General features: G+C 38.4%; 1 protein-coding gene across 1 annotated transcript in view; it reads left to right on the top strand.

Moving 5' to 3' along the window:
- The window catches only part of adrb1 (adrenoceptor beta 1), a 39,924-nt gene extending 34,023 nt beyond the window's left edge, over nucleotides 1–5,901 (top strand). The window contains exon 2 of the mRNA XM_008114733.3: nucleotides 4,484–5,901. Coding sequence (XP_008112940.2) covers nucleotides 4,484–4,489 — 6 coding nt within the window. The 3' untranslated portion in view covers nucleotides 4,490–5,901. The remainder of the gene's footprint in view (nucleotides 1–4,483) is intronic.
- The last annotated feature ends 4,303 nt before the right edge of the window (nucleotides 5,902–10,204 follow it).

The following is a 10,204-nucleotide window of genomic DNA, read 5'->3' as shown; positions in this document are numbered from 1 at the left end:
ACCAGGATTGCCCACTGCCCCACCAATATAATAATAATAATAATAATAATAATAATAATAATAATAATAATAATAACCAGTGCAGGTGGTCCCGGTGGTGATTGGCACATTGGGTGCCATGCCAAAAGATCTCAGCCGGCATTTGGAAACAGTAGGCATTGACAAAATTACGATCTGCCAACTGCAAAAGGCCACCCTGCTGGGATCTGCGCGCATCATCCAAAAATACATCACACAGTCCTAGACACCTGGGAAGTGTTTGACTTGTGATTTTGTGAAACGAAATCCAGCATATCTATCTTGTTTGCTGTGTCATACAATAATAATAATAATAATAATAATAATAATAATAATAATAATAATAATACTTTATATATAACCTGTCCTATCTCCCCGAGGATGTGATGAAGTCCTTGGTTAAGAGTGCCATGATTGTCAATTTGTTTTGTAAATTTACAATTGTAAATATATTGTTAACCACACTTTGCACACATCCTACACCACTTCATCACATGAAGCCACTTTCTTACAGCAACTAGGGATAGCAGCAACTTATCAATATGATGACTCTCACTATGCATCTCTCCTAGCATCACTCTACTACAATGCTTTGCAGATCCATGGCACCACTGTACTTCTGCTCTCCCTCGGTACTGCTACTCTGGAGGTTTTTTTAAAATAATTCTTAATTATTTTAGTAAAATAAACTTCACAATTGCAGTTTAGATAGATGATGGATAGATGGATAGACTGATAGACAGATAGACAGACGGACAGATAGCAAGTACATGATCTGGATAAAACCAACTGGGCCTGGAAGTCTTATAAGTTTTGTCTTAGTGTTGAAATGATTCCAATGGTGATGCCAATCAGGCTATTCCACAATTGGAGAGTTAATGCAGAGAAGGCCCTTTTCCCTGTCATTCTATCATGTATTTCTCCTATCAGTGGGACACAGAAGCAGATTCCTCCAAAAGATCTCAGTTGTCAGGTAGGGTCATGCGTTTTTCTCATTCAATTCTTATTACATGCAAACATTGTAATTTAATTTCCTGCCAAGCACACAGACAGCCCCCTTGTCTCCTGGCCGGGCCCTCCTGGCTGGGCTCATAATACGGCCCCAAGGCAAAAAAGTTTCCCCATGCCTGGTATATACTCATGTATAATTTATTTATTTACAGTACTGTATTTATATTTCGCCCTTCTCACCCCAAAGGGGACTCAGGGCAGATTACAATGAACACATATATGGCAAACATTCAATGCCAACAGACAAACAACATATATAGACAGACACAGAGGCATTTAACATTTTTTCCCAGCTTCACGATTCCGGCCACAGGGGGAGCTGTTCACTGTCCAGTAGTGGCTGTACTTCCTCATTCCATTCCTCGTGTTTTGCTGGCAGTTTTATGATGTTGTAAATTAGTTAAATTAGCCTCCCGGCATAAAGCGTACCTAAATTTCCCTAATTGACAGATGCAACTGTCTTTCGGGGCTGCATAGGTCAACAGCAAGCCGAGCTATTTAATGGTCAGGGGCTTAACCCGACCCGGGCTTCGAACTCATGACCTCTAGGTCAGTAGTGATTTATTGCAGCTGGTTACTAGCCAGCTGCACCACAGCCCGGCCCTATAAGCCAATCTTATATATAAATCGGATGCAGATGTTGAGGACAGTATGATTAATTTTGGTATGACTTTTGACAAGGGATTAGGTACAATAATTGCATTAACCAATGGATAAGTTGACCCAGGTTTTTGGGGTTAAGTTATTTACAGAAATGTCTAGATCTATATACGTGAGTATACGTATACAGTAGTTATTTGCTGTGTTATTATTGGAGTTCGCTCTAGAGAAGGGTAGAGGTACATGTGTAGTTTAGCATTAGGAGATAACATTGCTGACTTTGAGTGTGAGGAACCTTTCGGGGGTGAGGAGATGGAATGTCATGTATTATTCTGCCTTGGACAGCAATCTAGAATCTAGTCTGCAAAAATGCTTTCACTTATGGAAACAAGGTCTGGACTCACCAGACCAAGGGACGTATCTTTTTTACACTCCTCTGCTTATTTTTTTGGATATTCACCCAAGGTGAATTTCTCATATAGGATATGATATCTGAATGTCTGACAGGAGTCATCTGTTTTGCCTTACAGTCAGAAACACCTCATACATTAAAGGTTTGATGCCGTCATATTTGTGTCAATAGCACTCATCCTTGATAATCTTTCTGGTGACTTCTTCAAAATGCCCGGCTCCATAGATAAAACCTCTGGAAGGAGAACAATGATGCTTTGAACTTCATATGACCTCTTCCCCTCAATTTTTGTAGGCTGACTGAGGAAGAAAAAATGCAGCATTTATTCCAATATACCATCTTGTTTTGAAATGCAGTTGCTCTTCAGGATTAATTTCTCCCTTTTTATAGAAAGTTCGCCTATAAAAATAATTCTGGGAAATGAGAGATTTGCATTGTAGAGAAAGAAAAAGGAGAGTAAGTGGCAACATTGCAATGTGATCTTATCCTAATTATGAATTTTGACAGATGAGAATGTATTGTGAAATTGCTCTGGGTTTTTTGCGTGATTGATTTCCTGGTGATTGTAGTCCAAAACCCAAAACTTTTCTACAGTTCTGCAATTTCACTCACATTTCACAGTGAATCCACATGACATTGTCATCCATTTGTAATACTTCCATGTTTTACCAGAACTACAGTAGAGTCTCACTTATCCAACACTCGCTTATCCAACATTCTGGATTATCCAACACATTTTTGTAGTCAATGTTTTCAATACATCGCGATATTTTGGTGCTAAATTCGTAAATACAGTAATTACTACATACCATTACTGTGTATTGAACTACCTTTTCTGTCAAATTTGTTGTATAACATGATGTTTTGGTGCTTAATTTGTAAAATCATAACCTAATTTGATGTTTAATAGGCTTTTCCTTAATCCCTCCTTATTATCCAACATATTCACTTATCCAACATTCTTCCAGCCCGTTTATGTTGGATAAGTGAGACTCTACTGTACTTCCATTTTAATTCCTTACTTGAAAAATGTTGACTTTTTTCAGGGCAGAATAGAAACACAATTGCTGCAGTTATAGATGCTTCTCTTGTTAATGGCTATTTCATGTAGACCAGTGGTTCTCAATCTATGAGTCCCCGGGTGTTTTGGCCTATAACTCCCAGAAATCCCAGCCAGTTTACCAGCTGTTAGGATTTCTGGGTGTTGAAGGCCAAAACATCTGAGGACCCACAGGTTGAGAACCACTGATGTAGACCTGGATATGGACAAGTTAACCCACTATAGGTCATCATAGATTCAATACAACGTTTGTGGTGCTATCCAGGAATTTCATTTCCCATTCATCACTCAATTATAGCATTAAAGCACATTTTCAGATGGCAAGGGGAGAGAATGTCATTAAATGCCATTTAAGTCAGGGGTGTCAACTTCAGCTCTCTAGGCCTTCCTATGGGGGAGGATGAATCTTACAGTCTGACAGTACCTGGAGGAATACAATATGTGTCCCTGAAATAAATGAAAGTACAGATTGAGAATCTATTATCTGGAATTCCAAAATACTCCAAAACCCCAAATTGCCCACATGGGTGGCTGAGACAGTGACACTTTTGCTTTCTGATGCATCAGTGTATGCAAACTTTTTTTTTCATGTTCCAAATTATCTCAGTTATTGTGTAAAATTACCTTAAGGCTAAGCATTGAAGGTGTATACCAATGGTTCTCAACCTGTGGGTCCCCAGGTGTTTTGGCTTACAACTCCCAGAAACCCCAGTCAGTTTACCAGCTGTTGTTGTTGTTGTTGTTGTTGTTGTTGTTGTTGTTATTATTATTATTATTATTATTATTATTATTATTATCTGCATTTCTATACCGCTTTTCTCACCCCCGGGGGGACTCAAAGCGGTTTACAACATAATAAATGGCAAAATTCAATACCTTACAAATATATAAAAATATATCACATATCTAAATAAAATACATACAATTGTAGATTAAAACCATTAAAACTATAAAAACATCAAACAAAGACATATGCATAAAACATGCTATTACAGCAATTGACATAGATCCCTTCTCTCCCCCCCCCCCCCCATCTCCCTGTTAGGATTTCTGGGAGTTGAAGGCCAAACATCTGGGGACCCACAGGCTGAGAACCACTGGTGTATATAAAAGAAAAAATAATTTTGTATATAGACTCTGGTCATATCTCTGACATATCTCATTAAGTACATATCGGCAAATAAAGTTATTCCAATATCTGGGAAAAAAAATCCCAAACACTTCTGGTCCTAAATATTTTGGATAAGAGATATTCAGCCTGTATTCTAGTCATCTATTTCTAAAATGCTCTAATACAATATATACATTTTGTTGCGTATGATGAAAAAACTTTTCCAGTCACCAACAGTGACATATTCACCAGTTTATGTCTGTTTTCCCAGGGTTGACACAACTCGACAGCATACCATGAATGCAGTGAGTGGCTTGCCACCATTGGTCCACTTTGGGTAGCTGTTTTCATGATTCATGGCTGTTAGAGACAACTTGAAGTAGAAGTTGGGTCCAGTTTGCCTGAAGACTGCATCTCCTCCTGACATGACTTTGCCTGCTTTCTGAGATCTTCAGGAGATGACTTCCTATCAGCCCCGCCATATCAAGAAGCATATCTGGCAAGGACACTTGAGAGGGCCTTTTTGGTGGGTGATTCCAGGGTGTTGAAATCCCTTCCTCAGAAGACTCTGCCAGCAAGCAATTATCTTTTTATTTAGAGAAACCTTTGACAATCAATTGATTGTATACAAAGAACTTTTATTCTTGCTGTTACATTTTAAAATACGTTTATACTGTTTTAAATTAATACTGGTTTATTTAATTTTCTTATTTTGTCATTACGTTTTTTAAGTTGTGCTGTGTTTTAATATGATCTGCCTTGGGTCCCATGTTGGGAGAAAAGTGGTATCTAAATTAAACAAATCAACAGAGAGAAAAGTTTGCAGTATAATGCTTCTCCCCTCACTAGATTACTGTGGCCTACTGGTAATCATTGCGTATTAATTGATGCCTTCCACAATTGGGTAATTAATAGGTGTTGACAGCATCCGTCATGATTAGTAAGTAACAACAGAGTTTCCAGGGGGTTTGTGGAAGTATCTGCTTGTGTTACAATACTGAATCTTGTTCTTGCAAGTATTCCAGTTTGCTGATGGTGATCCACAAGATCACTGCAACATTATGCTCCTGATATCCCTGATATAGCAGCTGCTTTTTGTGTGTCAGGAGCAACTTGAAAACATACTGCAAGTCACTTCTAGTGTGAGAGAATTAGCCGTCTGCAAGGACATTGCCCAGGGGAAGCCCAGATATTTTGGTGTTTTTACCATCCTTGTGGGAGGCTTATCTCATGTCCCCGCATGGAGCTGGAGCTGATAGAGGGAGCTCATTCACACTCTCCCCAGGTTGGATTCGAAGTAACAACCTTCAGGTCAGCAACACAACCTTCAAGTCATCAGTCCTACTGGCACAATGGTTCCACCTACTGCACCATCGGGGGCTCCTATAGAATAGTTATGCAGAAACAGAGCGTATACCTTCCTTAGGAAAGATCTCTAAATCAATTGGTGTAGACACTAGGGTCAGAAAAACCCCTATAAAGAATTAAACCTGCATACCAGGTCCTTGACACTGCAACTGAGTTTTGAAATATTAATTTTTAAGGCTATACAGGTTGCTTATATCTTATCCAAATACTTGGAGCCAGAAGCGCTTGAAATTTTTTCAGACATTGTAATATTTGTATTTGCATATGTATACATAATGGAATATGAAGGTGGAACCAAATATAAACCAAATTCAATAATAACACTAATAATAATTTTATTTCTTACCGGCCTCTCCTCGTAGCTCGAGTTACAGAATAATTAACACATAAACATTGTAAAAATACTACAAATACACATATTAAAATGTATTTCTATAAAAGATACATATTAAAATGTATGTCTATAAAATACATATTATTTATCTTCCATATACAATTTTAACACATAGCTTGAAAGTAATTTTATGCAAGCAACATTTGTGTACCATCAGAACCATCAGAAAGCAAAGGCCACACACGTGAATAATTTTGTATTTTGGAGAATTTTGGAATACAAGATAAGGGATGCTCAACCTGCATCTCCCAGAATCCCTCCACTAGCTTAGCCAGAACCCATGCTAGTCAAGTGATCCTGGCACTTCTAGTCCCAAATTTTAGTACAGTAGAGTCTCACTTATCCAACATAAACGGGCCGGCAGAATGTTGGATAAGTGAATATGTTGGATAATAAGGAGAGATTAAGAAAAAGCCTATTTAAACATCAAAATAGGTTATGATTTTACAAATTAAGCACCAAAACATCATGTTATCCAACAAATTTGACAGAAAAAGTAGTTCATTACACATTAATGCTATGTAGTAATTACTGTATTTACGAATTTAGCACCAAAATATCATGATATATTGAAAACATTGACTACAAAAATGCGTTGGATAATCCAGAACGTTGGATAAGTGAGTGTTGGATAAGTGAGACTCTACTGTATTTCTAAATTCTGCACAGCACTGAAATGAATGGGCCAAGCTCTGACTTGATATAAGACAGCTTCTAAGGTAAAGGTAAAGGTTTCCCCTGACATTAAGTCCAGTCATGTCCGACTCTGGGGGTTGGTGCTCATCTCCATTTCGAAGCCAAAGAGCCGGTATTGTCCATAGACACCTCCAAGGTCATGTGGCCGGCATGACTGCATGGAGCGCCATTACCTTCCTGCCAGAGCGGTACCTATTGATCTACTCACATTTGCATGTTTTCGAACTGCTAGGTTGGCAGAAGCTGGTGCTAACAGCGGGCGCTCACTCCGCTCCCTGAATTTGAACCTGGGATCTTTCAGTCTCCAATTTCAGCAGCTCAGCTGCTATAGAAGACAGCTTCTATATTCCATTAACTGCAAATATTTTTTGTCAAATCAACTCCAATTTAACAATCACGCTATGAAGGAGAAATCTCCAAAAGGACCTATTAGTCTTCCTTTGGTCTTGCAGACTCAAGGGCTTGGATTCCTCAATAGAGTTAATCTCCCTGTAATACAGTCTTCTTCTTGTTCTTTTTCTGCTGCTTCCAACTTACCCAGTAGTTTTATCCCTATGTTTTGCCATGAAATATTTTAAATACAATAGCCTCCATGTAATCATTTTGGCTTTTGATCTCCAGGATCTGGGATTTGCTCCAGAATCCATTTGTTTACTTTTCTGGCAGTCCGTGGTATGGGTAGACCTCTCCTTCACCACCACTTTTCAAAATAATTGATTTTATTCCTCTGAGATTTCTTTACTGTCAAGCAGCCATTTAAATCCATTCATAGAAACTGGAGATACCACCAGATAAGGCAGGCTTGCATAACTTGTGGCCCTCCAGATGTTTTTGGACTTCAGATCCCAGAATGTCTGGCCATTCGAACTCACAACCTCTGAGGATGCCTGCCATAGATGTGGGTGAAACCTCAGGAGAGAATACTTCTGGAACATGGCCACACAGCCCGAAAGACATACAACAACCCCATTCGAATTCCATTGGGGTTGGAGGCCCAAACATCTAGCGGGCTGCAAGTTATACAGGCCTAATACAAAGGAACGTGATTTTAATATTTAGCAATGTATACAAACCACCTTCCAAAAATAAAAGAAGAATTAGCAGGAGGGAAGGGAAGGAAAAAGATATGGTATTACTACTAGTATATTATAGACATTTCTTTAGCACAGTGGTTCTCAATCTGTGGGTCTCCAGGTGTTTTGGCCTTCAACTCCCAGAAATCTCAGCCAGTTTACCAGCTGTTAGGATTTCTGGAAGTTGAAGGCCAAAACATCTGGGGGGACCCACAGGTCAAGAACCACTGCTTTAGCATGTCTTCACAACAAGCATACTAACATTATGAGAAAGCAATTAACTTTTCCCCTACTCCTAGCCTTGTGAATAAAAATCAAAATGAAAATGTTAAAGTTGATACTACTTTGGTTTACATATTTTGGTGGCATTTCCACTAATATTTCCCAAAATAGTAGCGACGCATTCTTATTAACTTGCATCGACCAAAACCTTTATTTAATTATCATTTAATAAGACACATTTTAAAAGGAGGACTGCTTGTTGATCCAAGGAAAACAATTAAGCTGCAATAAAAATATTAAAGCTATTTGGCACACCAAATGGATAAATAAATACCGTAAAACCTATAGCCATCTCTTCCTTCTTTGGGAAAGCTAAATTTGCTTTAGCAACCACTAAACAAAACTTCCTTTGTTCTTCCTCTGCCTTTAAAATGAAAAGTCTCTTGGAATCACACAGAAAGGCAGAGAAGCTTTAGTTTTTGTATATAGGTCTACCTATAGGTCTACCAAGCTACTCAAGAGCAGTTCATTCCCGAGCATTATTTAATTGACCGTACTGTACAACATGTCCTTTTCTGGTTGTTGTTTCCAGGTGGTATTAGCTCTTTTGTCCACATGAAATGGCTCTAGAGAAGCTTATAAGAATTTCTACAAGGAAATGGATATTGCGTCTTTTCAACAAGACATGAAGTTGCTTCAATGAAAAGTAGTACAATTGAAGGGTATTTTAAATGTTGTGCAGAAGAGGGAGTTCCAGCAGATAGTGTTTGTCACAGGTTCTACTGGTGAAATTTCCTCATCCATTCAGTCATTCAAGATACGGAAGCCCTGTCTTATTATTATTATTTTTTTCATCTGGCTCTATGAGGAAGCCCTGCTGCTTAATGCTTGTGTACATCCCTGTTCTGGAGTTTGTACACTTCATATTTAATGATGGTTTGTTGTTGTGTACCTTCAAGTCATTTCTGACTTATGACAAGCCTATGGTGAATCCATGGATGAGTGAGGAGGAATCTAACTTTGCTTTCCAGAGTTGAAGACGAATGATCAAACCCCAATGCCACACCAGCTCTCTTCATATTTAAAACAAGAACATATATAATCCAGTTATCCTCTTTTATTATTATACTTTTGGCTAAGAAATGAATGGCTTCTAGTCCAAAGTAATGTATTTATTATTTATTTTTACTCTCTCCACCTTGAAGGGGATTCAAGGTGGCTTACATATGGCTACCATTCAATGCCTCACACATACAAATAAGCTTAAAATACAATTAATTAAAAATGATACGTATTAATATTTAAAAACATTACATCAATATTAAAATCACGTCATCCAAAATCATAATATGAGGCCATTCCATTTTCATTTATATCAAATCCATTATTGCACTAAACTATACTATGTACAGTAGAGTCTCACTTATCCAAGCCTCGCTTATCCAAGCCTCTGGATTATCCAAGCCATTTTTGTAGTCAATGTTTTCAATATATCGTGATATTTTGGTGCTAAATTCGTAAATACAGTAATTGCAACATAACACTACTGCATATTGAACTACTTTGTCTGTCAAATTTGTTGTATAACATGATGTTTTGGTGCTTAATTTGTAAAATCATAACCTAATTTGATGTTTAATAGGCTTTTCCTTAATCCCTCCTTATTATCCAAGATATTCGCTTATCCAAGCTTCTGCCGGCCCTTTCAGCTTGGATAAGTGAGACTCTACTGTACTATAAGATCTAAGAAATGCCTAGTAAAGGTAAAGGTTTTCCCCTGACATTAAGTCTAGTCAAGTCTGACTCTGGGGATTGGTGCTCATCTCCATTTCTAAGCTGAAGAGCCGGCGTTGTCTGTAGACACCTCCAAGGTCATGACTGTATGGAGTGCCATTACCTTCCCGCCGAAGCGGTATCTATTGATATACTCACATTTGCATGTTTTCGAACTGCTAGGTTGGCAGAAGCTGGGGCTAACATCAGGAGCTCACCCCTCTCCCTGGATTCAAACCACTAACCTTTTAGTCAGCAAGTTCAGTAACTCAGTGGTTTAACCCGTTGCGCCACGGGGCCTAGAGCTGATATATTTCATCAGACATGGGTTTGTGAAACTTTGGATACCACTCCCGTGGATACAGGAGTTCTAACTGTTTAAGGTATTTTTCGTGTTCAACAACATAAGGGGAGAATCGTCCACAAAAGCTTTTGTGTCCAAATGTCTTCTTTCTTTACTGTGACT

Source organism: Anolis carolinensis, chromosome 3 (genome assembly GCF_035594765.1).
Source record: "Anolis carolinensis isolate JA03-04 chromosome 3, rAnoCar3.1.pri, whole genome shotgun sequence".
NCBI classification, from domain to species: domain Eukaryota; kingdom Metazoa; phylum Chordata; class Lepidosauria; order Squamata; family Dactyloidae; genus Anolis; species Anolis carolinensis.
The sequence above is the reverse complement of the archived record's forward strand: the minus strand, read 5'-3'. Positions and strand labels throughout refer to the sequence as shown.